The sequence below is a fragment of the Pyxicephalus adspersus genome, chromosome 8, assembly GCF_032062135.1.
Source record: "Pyxicephalus adspersus chromosome 8, UCB_Pads_2.0, whole genome shotgun sequence".
In the NCBI taxonomy this organism is placed as follows: domain Eukaryota; kingdom Metazoa; phylum Chordata; class Amphibia; order Anura; family Pyxicephalidae; genus Pyxicephalus; species Pyxicephalus adspersus.
In genome coordinates this window covers 24,385,952-24,399,425 of record NC_092865.1, presented here as the reverse complement: position 1 = coordinate 24,399,425, position 13,474 = coordinate 24,385,952, and the positions used below count along the sequence as shown (strand labels likewise).

At 37.8% G+C, this 13,474-nt stretch overlaps 2 protein-coding genes across 2 annotated transcripts in view; both read left to right on the top strand.

Moving 5' to 3' along the window:
- The window catches only part of XPR1 (xenotropic and polytropic retrovirus receptor 1), a 100,238-nt gene extending 91,526 nt beyond the window's left edge, over positions 1–8,712 (top strand). Inside the window, exons 14-15 of the mRNA XM_072419804.1 lie at positions 4,437–4,658; positions 5,850–8,712. Coding sequence (XP_072275905.1) covers positions 4,437–4,658; positions 5,850–5,910 — 283 coding nt within the window. The 3' untranslated portion in view covers positions 5,911–8,712. The remainder of the gene's footprint in view (positions 1–4,436; positions 4,659–5,849) is intronic.
- A 343-nt stretch (positions 8,713–9,055) lies between these two features.
- The window catches only part of KIAA1614 (KIAA1614 ortholog), a 33,953-nt gene continuing 29,534 nt past the window's right edge, over positions 9,056–13,474 (top strand). Inside the window, exon 1 of the mRNA XM_072419802.1 lies at positions 9,056–11,993. Coding sequence (XP_072275903.1) covers positions 11,986–11,993 — 8 coding nt within the window. The 5' untranslated portion in view covers positions 9,056–11,985. The remainder of the gene's footprint in view (positions 11,994–13,474) is intronic.

The window sequence follows — 13,474 nt, the reverse complement described above, 5'->3', positions numbered from 1 at the left end:
TTCCGTTGTCATCCCCCGGCATCCTGCAGGTCCTCGGGACATGTCTTTCTTCCATCTTCAGCCGGCGGCTGCAGAGACTATCTCCAGGGTTTCCCGGTGACCTTGGTTGGAGCGGTGGGAAATTCAAATAATTTTGTATTAGATTCAATACATAAAAGCTGTTTTGACTCCAATTCAAAGAAATCTTTATATATATATTTATATAATATATAAGTATATAAAATAAATTTCCATGCAAAAAAATGTAAAGTTTTTTTGCATGGAAGTACGGACCGAGTTTGAAGGGTAGGGGGGTTAATCTGAGTATACATGCTTATTCAGAGTCCTTGGACAAACATTCCAACGAACATGCCTCATTTTCATGTGGGAAATAATTATCACTTCTACCAGTTTGTTATTTCTACCACCAGTTTGATTTAGAATGCAGCAGGACTTCACATAACTGATGGATACAAATGAGGGTCTCTGGACCCTTGTAAGTTGCACACCACTACTTTGTTATTGTAATTTTGAGATGACTTGGGTTGTTGTCATACATAAGGTAATACCAGGTGACAATTATTTATGGAGCTAGCCTAATGTCATTGGGATGTGTATACATGGCATAATGGTTAAGGAGCTATACATTCCAAGTCTTTTAATAGTGTGGCAGTGAGATGAAAGATCTGATTGTTCTGACACAACCATAACAACTAAAAATCCAATATACAAATTGTATGTATACCTGATAATCATAATTACTTTAAACCCAAAAAAAACATATTATGGTTGCCACTAGGTTCCTATAAATACACCTATGTTTATACACAAATCCAATATTGTCAGACTATAAATAACATATCATACATATATATCAATTTCAATGAAATAAGATTCCAAAAAAAAGAAGTCTTGTTCAGTGTAAACACAGTTACTTTTTATGAATACTTCACATTACTATTCAATATAAATGTATATTAATTTTCTCAATTGATGTTAAAACAAACAAAAAAAACCTTTGGGAGTCTCATCACATCCCCTCATAAAGTTGGGGAACGAATATGAAGTAATGGGATTGGAGTGATAGAGTAAACACCCTGACTAGCACACATAATGTCTGTGTTCTCTTTAATACACCACAAAAGATGATACATGGGGGGAGGACACCCCACCTGGCAGGCGAAAGTTGGCAAAAACAAGACAATATAGCCATCAATCTCACTCATTATGTTAAGTCCGCTCAGTCTGCCATAATTGTTGGACATAGCTGGCTGCGATAACTAACTGCCTGAAAATGAACAGATCATGGGGCACACCAGGAGACATAGGTCACTGAAGGTAGATATGAAGCTCAGAGGAACACTGTGCAGCTGGAAGTGTCAATCCTTTGCTGAATTCTAAACTAGAACACAAGCTAGGGTCTGTGCATAACAATGCTTTCAAGCGGTCTTTGGATGGTTTACTTTTCCTTCATGGGATGGGATCCCCTTTAAAAGCAAAGAAAGGGAAAAAAAAGGTTGCCTTTTCATAAACATGTGTGTTACCATATACTGGTTAAAAATAAATATTACAGAAGGTGTATAAATACTGACAATATTTAAACTAAAACATGCAAACTTTACACCATAGTCATCAATTGACAGTAATAAAAAAAATGATGTTCTAAAAACCTGGCTCTGTAGTGTTTATTCACACTTTACACTCTCCAACCTTTTGGTTAAGGGGATTCTCCACCTTTGCAATTTATTTTATATTTCCAACTCTGTACAAGTACAATTTTATCTTGCAATGTCATAAAAACAAATTAAAATCATTATTTAATCCCTTTGGAGCCAGGTCCTGTAGTGAAATTTTGGTCCAGTAGTTTAAGCAGATCACCAGCTCTCAATTTATTTTCAACCCTTTGTATCACCTTAAATTTTAGGTTCCTCAGGTCACATGAAATTAAACATATTGTTATGGTCAGGTCACCTTCTTTTTAACCCTCCCATTCTTTATATGTTTAAATAGTGAACATTTGTTTCCTCTTGCAGTAAACATTTTATATAGTATTTTTTTACTAATCCAAATCTAAAGAATTTGTTTCAACATCTCAAATATTTTTCCTATAGTGACCTTTGTCCGTTCTGTCCTCAATCACGAAACCGTGACTAAGTAGGAGGGGAGGACCCTGCTTACAATCTTGTCATTTGCATCCCCTATTTAATGTACAGCGCTGCATAATATGCTGCAGCTATATAAATCCTGTTTAATAGCAATAGATCTTATTTGGGTCATTGTCCCCATATTAATATATTGTCATGGTTTGTGTTGGATTTGGTGGAATTTTCAAGTAAATCTTGTAACTTGAACTCCACGGGCTCTTAATGCTCTTTATTTTTTGTTCTTTTTAAATGAGGTATCAGACATTTTCTCAAATATTCCCCCACTGAAATCTTCCATCTCCATTATTATTTTATTATTATTAATATTATTATTAATAATATTAATAATAAAAATAAATATTAAACAGTATTTATATAGCACCAACATATTAGGCAGGGCTGTACGTTAAGTAAGTCCCTGTGTTTCCACCGGAGCCCTATGTGATTCATTTTGTTTTTCTCTTTGTGAAAATAATTCATTTCTGTCAGTTTATCATACTAAGGACACGTTTTGCTGTATCTTCTGCTTATCAGGCGATCACACAATTTCCTGGCCTCAATCTTAAACTGGGTAATATCCAAACAATTTCTTGTAAGATGAAGATATTATAAATCAAATGTTTTAGGGGTGCTAATGGTTTGTAGAATAAAGTGCTATCTATAGTTATTGTTAGCCTATAAATGGAAATATCCAGAAATGTATTTTTCTTCACATCCTCTGACATTGTAGGTTTTAGAATAAAATAGTTTTAATGTATTTTAGCAATGAAATCCATAAATTCACCAATCATACATGGCCAAAAGATTAAAATGTGACCTATGTATCTATGCAATACCATAATGTCATATGGGTACAATGACAAATCCTCCCAAGGAAACCCTTCACACAACCCCTACCCTGGTACAGGATGGCATACAATGGGGCAAATGTAGTGCATTTTGCTGTGAAAGTGTCACTAAATATGAAACTGGTATTATAAGAATAAATACTGTGATGGGCTAAATGATACACGTGTTATATTCCAATGTAAACTCCCCTTGTTCTGTAACGAATTGGAAAACATCAAAACCATTTTTCTGTAGCATAAATTAATATTGGGCCTCCACATCACTCTGACAAAGTGTGGGGTATATGAAGGTCTTCATACATCTTTAGCATGTGGCTAAAGTTGATAATCAGCCATTTTACTGGCATTTAACACAAGGCTTCTGTTCCTTGGTCCCCCAGGTGGATCAGGAATGTGCTTTTTGGTTGGTGCATAGAATGTTAGATTGTGCAAACATGGAATCCAAAGTCAGCTTTATTTTTTAGAAATCCCCAATGGTCTTATCTAAAATACATTTCTTTTGAGTATTTCGATTGGTTATTTAAAAAAAAAAAAAAGTTTTTTTTTTTCCAATGTGTGCTTTGTGTGTTCATTTTTGCTGATGTTGCTTTGTTATTCACTGCACTTTTGTTCTTCACACCAATAAATAACATTTTGTTGACAGCAATTTCCTAATAAGGCATACTTTATAGTCACATAGATCCGATTATCTTTTCAAGGTGTATTTTTTCAATGAAAAGCTCTTAACAGCTTTTATCTATAAATCGCCTTAGGGATGGAAGCATTGTTTTCTTATGCAAGGTTTGCTTGGAATTATAAATGCAAGTTTCGCCCTCTACTGGTCACTTGAGGAGCTTGCAAGTTTTAATTTTATTGTCACTGCTGTTCACATATTATCAACCTATTGATAATTCAGTTGAATAAACAATTATTGTCTGTGTAGAGAACAGTTTGACATTTTTCAAGCATTTCTAGCTGCACAACATTCTTTTCATGATGTACCAAATTCCAACATTTAGAGGGCAAACTAACAGTACAGAGTCATTTGTACAGCCAACATACATCTCATCAGTGCAAGATATGGAAAACATGTATGGAGTTGGGTTTGATCAGTAGCGTGACAAACAAATCCAAATAAAAGCTCTTAATTGAAATTGTAAAACCTGTAAAAAACAAAATTATTTCCTGTAATTAAATCATATACAATGGAATGTCTGAAAATGTTAGTTGCCTGGCTTTCTGATGTCAGGATTTATAAGCTATTAAGGTTGGTAAAAGCTAGGAACGATTAAACATGTCATGAAAATATTTGTTCTAGTACTTGATTTAGTATTGATACCTTAAAAGCCAATTCAATTTCAGTTGAATTGGTTAATTTAAACTAACATTTTCTCAGGGTGTTAAAGCAAAGGTGGCCTTCCAATTTTTACAGCAGAGGTTTTAAAGGAGAACCTATTCAGAACCAATGTCTGTTCTCACCCTACAGCCGATTTGTGTGGAATTTCTTCCGTCTGGAGAACGAGCATCTGAATAACTGTGGTGAGTTCCGCGCCGTGCGCGACATCTCTGTGGCACCAATGAATGCCGATGACCAAACATTGCTGGAGCAGATGATGGATCAGGACGATGGCGTGAGGAATCGAGCCAAGAGCAAGACATGGAAACGCAGCCAGAGTATATCGCTCCGCAGACCACGCTTGTCCTCCCAGTGAGTGCCCTATTGTAATTTATTACTTCATGTTATGAATGCATAGATATATTTGTACAAATCCCAGTAGCCAAAAATCTTTTACAACAAGGAAAGAGTAAATACTATAAATTTACAGCCTTGTATGGACCCACTGGGCAAAACTAATGCAATGGCTTTCTAAAGTGAAGATGTGTAGTACCCAAAAATTCATGTAGAGTAAATCAAAACTTCCGATTTTTTTTTTTTTTTTGCTTACAACTGTACACAAAATTATAATGGTCTTCTGGCTGCTGAAAGGAAACCTTGTATGTATATTGAACATTATAATATTGTCATTAACCCAAATCAAAAATTTGTCTTAAGCTTGTTCTAGGTAAATCACTTAAAGCGGACCTAAACTCAACATTTTTACTTTACATAAAAGGTAGATAATCTTTATATGTAAAGTAAAAATGTATTTATTTAAAATACAGCAGCCTTTGGGGAAAAAAAAGGTGTCCAGCACAGCCATGGTGATCAAGACTGAATGGGAGCGCAAAGCCCCCCAGGATACCTACGTCACACAACCTAGAAGGCTCTGGCTTTTTTTCCACTAAGGGGGATTTCCTCTTTAAGCAAAATCTGAGAATGCAAAAAGGCTAACATTATGAGATTGTAACTTCCATATCTCTGACATAACAGTTTGCTTTAAGTGGTTTTACCTTTAAGATTAGAATTACTTACTTACGTGCTATAATAATTTTCTCAGCTTCATTTTTAGTTTAGACTCAACCTTGAGTGCTGGGTACAAGGAAAGCCAATTCTTCCTTTCCCCAAAATATAGCTATGTGAAAAAACTTGACTGAGACATTTGCAGAAAAAGTAGAAAGTTCTTTTTATTCAATATAATGCTAATATTTTCCAAAGTATTTCTACCTGGAAATAGAGGGCGGCTTACTTAAAATGTTTACAGAATTGTTTGATTTTTTTGAGATTTGAACATTTTTGGGAAAAGTTAGTGTCATTTGCAAGCATCCAACAACTGTACACCTTGTTATAAATACACTGCAAAATATTGTGGGAAAGTTTTCCAGGAGATTGGGGTCTGTTACACATAGGGAATTGGACATCCAGCAATTTCTTATAGATTTTTTTGGTCAGATGTCCACCAACTTTTGTCAATATAGTTTTTACTATTGTATAGCTAATGTCATCTTCTTCATTTCTTAGGAGCAAGGCTCGAGATGCCAAGGTCCTGATTGATGACACTGATGATGAAGCCAACACATGAAGTACTTGTTGCTTTCAGCGTTCTCTCTCCAACCATCTCCACCAGGCTTTCATCCCCACTTCAGGCTTCTTTCTGTCCACTCTCCACACCCCATCATTATAGGGCTGGCCTTCTGTGTGCTTGCCAACCCCACATTAAGTGATTTACCTGCGGCCCCTTTAAATCTATGGACAGATGTTATTGAAGAAGCCATGGAATGACCTGTACACTCAAGGCTGCTAAGACGGAAAAGGACTTATTTATGGGCGATCAAAATCTCCCTCTTCTGATTTTTATTTCCCCCCCCCCCCCTTTCTCTCCCCATGTTTCTAATTGCCTGACTTTAGACAGGCTTAATTTCATTAATTTCTAATGCTGTGATGCCACTTAAAACACCCTGTACTGGGGTTGGTTACTCACAGCTGTTTTTTTTTCTTACAATTTCTCTTTTCTGTATCATTGACATCCCCATTTATGTTTGTTTGCAGGGTGTCATGGACATTTTTGTTCCCACCCCCCAGCAGTGCTGGAAGGGGTCCCAATAAAAAAGGGGCTGGGGGAGTGACTGATCTTTGAGGGATTAACTTCCCTTAATTTAAACCTTCATAGATCCATTGTTTTAAACCAAAGTTTTGTTTTCTCTTGCTTCATCCTATCCTCTCCCTAAATTCTCTGATCTTCTAGCTGGGTGTGTTCAATTCTCTATGCTCAAATTAGTGGTGTGCAGCCACTTCATAATCTGACAGAAGCCAATCCTGCCAAGGGCCTGTATTCTGCTCTTTGTAAGAGCTGAGCACTCCCTTTCATAGCCTCAATAGCCTGCATTGGGAGAGCTGTGCCTAACCATATAACTACTTAGTACTGGTGGCTGGGGAGGTAAATGGTTCACAGACCTCCCACTGCAGATTTGGTGAAGTTAAAGCTCTCTCATTTTACTGCCAGATGAGACATGTCAATGTTGCACATTGAGGTGCAATGTATGTCTCAAGTTTTCTTTGACTCCTGTGAGAGCAGGCTCATACACGGCTGTCAGCTGTTTCATTGCTGCCTTTCTGGGTTCTACCCACATTTGCCAGCAGACCTTCCCACAAGGGCTGACAATAGGGAACCAGTCTTAATACCCCTCTCTCCATACCCAGCACTTCTGTAGATGCACAATGCAGTAATTGGGACGGGGGCAGCACAGTACTAACGTCATTCATTCTCGAAAGACAATGTTGGCTTTAAAGAGTCCATCCTCACCTTCTCCATGAGACAGGTCTAGATATATAATGGAGCTGCCCTCTCTCACACACCTGTCTGCTTTCTCCAGTTAGTGCAAGGACAATCTTATGAAATAGACCTCTGCTTGGGGACAACTTACCTCTACAGGAGTCTGCCTCTCTCAGCACTGCCCTGGCTCCAGTTCGGTGACAGACATGAGTCAAGGGGCTCTGCTGAGAGATCCTGAGGTTTGTGACCGCTGTTTTGTCTTCGCTGTTGCTGTATTTGTGCATTGCTGTTCAGCTAAGCTTAACTTGTTTGTGTGCATGCTCTGTTCCCTCCTTGTTATGGGGGGGAATGATTTGTATTTTTAGAATGGAGCTCACCTGAGTATAGGGAGTGGGCACCAAATGCTTTGTTAAAGCCTGATAGGCTGTAATAGAAAGAAACGACACATCAAGACTGACATACTTGTAACAGCTACAGTAGCAATCTGTAACTTTAATGTCTGCGTGAAACCAATTTGCTCTTTATTAGAAATATGCAAATGACTTCGAGAAAGGGACTGTTATAGTGTATTGTGAAGGCAGCCATTTTGAAACCTTGACTAAGATCATAAAAAACAGCTTGTGAAGTCACTATGAGCTAGTGCGTTGATGATGATATCAATGTGGTTCATTTCACAAAATGGCTTACTTCAAACTGAATTGTTAAACTGCTTACAGGGTTTTGGAGCCACTTACTTTACTGCCTGATTTGTAAATAATTCGTAAACTAGCCAACTCAGGCATTGATATTTACATTCCCTAAATATGGCTCAGCTATTTACTTGGCAAACACTGTTGTAATGGGAGGAATACCAGAAAATACGTCCATTTACAAGCTAAGATCAATGACACCTTCCTGGCATGTAGCTGTAACTCCGGTCTTTTGCTGGTACTACTGTGGACAAAATCAGTTATATCAGGAGAGAGAAGCAACTTTTATGCAGAAGGACACGGCCTACAGGAGCTCCCTCCCTGCCTCAGAGCCGGCTCAAGCTTGATAGCTGTGATGTAACAAACGTGCTCTTGTGTAAGATGTGATGTAAGGCTGTATAGCAAGGGAATCATGCCTGGATGAGGGATGTGGAAAACCAGGGAATAAAGGGGAAATTAAAGCACATTCTGTCCCTCCCTGCTCCCTTCTCCAGCTGTCTGTCCCCACTGTGAAGCTCTCTTCCTGTTAGATGTCTTCAGTATCAGCACTGTGACTTGTTGGTGCATTCCTATCCTGTGTCCCTACACCCCACATTTAGTCTTATTTCATTTCTCTGCCCCCACACACCTCATGCTTGCTCCTTCCCTTCCTTTCCTATAAGCTTGTCCTCTAATAACAGAGAGCACAGGCCAATACTTGCTTGCTCTTCTCTGTGGCTGTGCAGATAGATTTTTGTTCCCTTTTGATGGATATAAGAGTACATTTTTTTTAATACTGTGGAGTACTTTCTGGTCAGTAGGAAACATTCGGCACAAAGTGCTTCTGGTTTGTAGATTGTATAAAAAACAAATTTATGTGGCTTATGTGTTTATTATTTTTTTTGTTCGTCTTTTTCGTAAAAGATAAAAAAAAGAAAATAGATTGTGCTGTCTGTTGATTTCTTTGGTTACCAACAATATGCCTATGACAAATAAAGGGGAACACTTCACGTAATACAGAAAACAGAAGTTATATGGGTCAGTTTTCAAAAGCAACATTTTTTTTCTGTTTCTTACATCACCTCAGCTAAATATGTTGGCACTAATGTCTCCAAACTGAAAGCTTTCCTGCATCCAAATGGTCAGATGACAATTCCTTCATGTGTGTCTGCCTGCAGTGAGGTCCAGAAGTTACTTTAAGGAGGACTTTTGTAGTTTTGTTTCAATACCACCATCAAAGTCAATGGAAGACAGTGCTCAACCCAGGATTTTTTTTTTAACCGGGTGGGAGAAACTTTTAGGCGGGTGGCAGTCCTTGTATTGTGACCCAGCTTATCAGTAACTTCTCAAAAACAGCCAGGTGGTTAATGAAAAGTGCCGGGTGGTGCGCCCAGCTAAATAGGGCTGGGGAGACCACTGGAAGACATGTTGGGGTGGTGCCTATATAGCATCTATCATGAGCATTAGTGTAGGTAATACATGGTGTTTTCTTCTATTATCACTTACCTCTGCTTTAGTGTGATTAGTTTCCTTTAATATGGAGGCCAATGCTTCTCCTGGGACCCATTGGTATTTCAACACAGATCTAGGCTGATCAATGGAGACTTGTGTGTTTTTATATGCAGTCACATAACCTTACCAACATGATTCTTAAGAAGACTGGTGGAAAATTTTGCTCACAAGAACAAAAAAGGTGGGTAGGGCGTGCTCTATTTAGAGAAACCCATTTTAAAGCAGGTCTGACACAAACTCAGAACTGTCGTCTGCAGTGTATCATTGAGGTAAACCAGAATCTGCTTCCTTTCAAAAACAGGTTAACATTGTTTATATCCCTGGGCTTATTGCTGCAGTTTCAAAAATACAATACACAATAAAACATAAACATAAGCATTAAACCAAATGTGGGAAATGATGATATGTATAGGGTTGCCAATATTTGAATAAGCTCCCCTACCCTGAGGATGAGCGGTAGCTGTGTATTGGGGATGCAGACAGCAAACAAGTCTTTATTTATCTCATATTCAGCTGACACAAGCTTGCCAGTGCACAGATGCAGGTCTGCAGGATCCCACTGCTATGTTTATATGGATTTTACCCTTATTCACCAAGTTTTTTTTTTTTTTTTTGTTAATTTAACTTTGAGTTTTAAACAGAAGACACATGAAACAAAAAGTGTATTTTATTATTCACAGAAATCAATCGATCATAGGAACACATTTTCTGCAAGACGATTCCTAGAAAATTTAGTATGCCTTAGAAATATGTTCCACGCATTATTTCAGCTTATCTTTAGGAATCAGTAATAGTTATGTCTTGTACACGGAAGTCTCAGAATATGAAATAGTCTTATAGTAGGTACTTTTAAGTACTGTTGTTGGTGTACCATGTTTCAGGAATGTCTAGACAACTTACAGTAAAACTTCAGTTACTTTAAGGTCAGTTATGGTCTATTGATGGCTGTTTATGGGGAGGTGATACTGGAAGTTGCATGTAACATTTTTATAATTTCCATTATAATGGATGAATTGCAAATTTAGTTTCCTTCTGGATCCTGCTTAACATCCAGCTATAATAACACTTTCTTTTTCAAACCTGAATGTGATGAGAAATCCAAAATTTTACATTTGTTGGGGAGGTCTTCACAGTTGTCCTGCTGACGACTGAAGAGGAGTTACTCCCACTTTTCAGTGATTTTTAACATCCTGTATCATTTTCAGGATAAAATAATTGGACAAGTGCCTGCACAAATACTTTTATGTGCACATACACCTTACTGTACAAATAAATGTAAAATAAAAGATCATAATTTTTTTTTGTTTTGTTTAGTTTTTTTATTGCAGAAGAGTATTGTCCCCTCTGCAATAAAATAAACGTACCTGCCTGTGATTTTTTTTCTTAATGTACACTGAGCTGCAGCTGTGCATGTGTGGGAGTTGGAATATTCTAACCTGTTACATGAAACGGTGAAAGATCCTGAACCGGGAGAAGATGGAGTGAGAAGCCATCAGACAGATCAGTGAGGTAATTTTGCCTTCCTGTTTGCTGGTTTTTAATTGATAATTTTGGTTCAGCTTTAAAGGGGATCTGATCCCTGGAATTTGTGCCAAAAAGCAGGCAGAGGTCAAAACTAGCCACCAGTACTGTCCATGGTCTCCCTGCAGCTGATCTATTTCCTAATACTGACTTTCCATGCCTTGGTCTGAATTCTGTCTCTGATCTGTTTTTAGATTCTGTCTATTAAAGGGATCTGCTGTCACTTCCTCTACTGACAGAAAGTAAAAGAAATTCTCCGCAATTGGAGAAATGTTCTGCACCTAAGCCGAAAATGTGTGATGACACTTTATACAACAAAATGAATTAAACTCAAAAGAAAAAAAATTTGCCTCATATGTTTACCCACCTAAACCCAGGGATCAGGATGGCAAATAGTGAGCCTCAACATCCAGCAACTCTTCCAAAATTAGGGTCCCTTGCTCCTTTGTGTTCCTGTAATTGCTGTGGATCAGCTCCATGGTAGAAATAAATCCACAATATGGAGTGGAAGCAGAAAAATCCTCAGATACAACTTTCTCTTCAGCAAGGAAAACTGGGCATCTCCTAGTGTGCTATAAAGAGGTATCCACCCATTTTGGAGCAATGTGACGGAGATAATAAATGTCATCCTTTCCGGGTATTACCCACTACAGGGAACATGTATATTTTTTATTCTCTATAATTATAAACCGCAAATCTTCACATTTTCAGTTCAGGTGCACTTTAGGAACATAACACCTCCCACTAAAGAAACCTAAAGGTATGTGTTTATTTAGCCAGATGCATGAAGTTTTATCATATTAAGGACAATCTCTTGCAAAATGTCTCTAATTCTACAATGTGTTCCAAAAACACTCAGCATGGGTTTAAAAGGCTCCTTGCACTTGGTATTTCAGGTAGTCCTGGATTTTAGTTTCATCTCATTTCCTCGCAGGGATGATCTGTACATTGGTTTAATCCAGCCCCCTCTCTTTTATTGGGATTATGAAATCAATCAGTTATATTAAAAGCTGCATTAAGCCAGAGGCTGCACAGCAGATGCCGGAATGGAGCTGTATCTATGAAGAATGGCTTGATGGGCACATCTGTGGCTTCACATCATATCCAAACACTGAGACTCCCACGAATTAGGGGATTGAGATAACCTGCAGGTCAAAATTATCACAATCCAACATTCTACTAAATGGCCAGGTAAGAATATTTAGATTGTAACAGCAGAGAGATTCTGGTATGTTTAAACTGTATTTTAGTATGCACAGATTATAAATAGATATTCTATTTCCATATGCAATATCCAAAAACAGCTGAGTGATGATTTCATCTTGATTTACTATGAAAAATAAAAATCTTTTGTTATGCAGAGACACCCATGGGTCCTCATATTGTACTCTTCATGAATACCACTAGAGAGTAAGTGTAAAGCACAAATGATTTGTCCTTGGGTTTAAACTACTACACCACTATGTGAAATTTCTCTAAACAATCTCTTATCAGTAGTTCAACTACATTTCTCTAGAGGGGGTAGATCTTGGAGCTGGTAATGGACATGTTTTAAATGCGTGCAACTTTATTGCCACCAGAGGGCGAGCTCACAACAGAAGCTGCTAGCAAAGTTGTTTGTTCAATCACACATCACACAGTGCTTTGCTTTGTACCAATGTATATTAACCAATTTCCATTTGATTTCAGAAGTTATTACATTTTTAACTGGAGCAGAACACAGCAGACCTAATATGATCTGCAAGTCACTGTCATACTTGGAAACTTTTTTAAAAGTGGAGGTTAATGGCAACAAAATTAAATGGGATAACGGGACCCAGCAAAATAAAACATAGATACTAACGGTCCCTTCTTTGTAATCATCTTCAGGAACATTGTGTTATTTTCAAAAAGTAGGGAACGGTGTCCAGTGGTGGGGAGGGGTTATTATTGTGGCTTGGAAGCCAACATGGGAAATAAGCAAAGCCTCCAGTTTACAGCTCCCTGGGGTCCTTCGGTCCTGCTGATCAAAATCACACAGGGTCATTTGTCTCACTGTAACAAAATATTGGAGCTTTAGCCTCTGGGTTTACTAATTAAAAGTTTCTGTGTAATACCCTAAATTAGCATGGCATGTCAAACCACAAATAGCTTTCATTGTAACAAACAATTACATACAGTACATAGGTTATACGTTTGGATAGCAGCACCAACAAGCCTGAAAAGTCAGACAAATGGCTCATGGAGTCTTTCTAAGGAAAAATTACGTAGTAGATAGCCTTGAAGGGGTCTTTCTAAAACATGACTTTGACTTTATAACAGAAAACCTTGAATAGGTCTGAAAAACTTAATTCTCATTAGGCAGAAGATTCATTTACATTTGTTATTGAAATGAATGACGGTGACCAAAATTGTCCCCCAAATGTGGAAGCAAATCTCATGACCAAATCTGCAAATCCTTGTTAGCAGATATACAAACTGAAAATTAATGGATGCAGACTTGCTTCTAATGGTCACAGCTGAGTATGAAGACTGCAACTAGTAACAGACCAGTGCTAGTCCCAACACGTGGCACAGCATGAGTAATAGCTGCAGAATGTGCAACATCTTTTTCAGCACTGTGCACAGTAAGCCTGCTTGCAGTAATTTTCAAGTTCCCAATTCCACAAAGATCCCATTTCTCACAACTTATA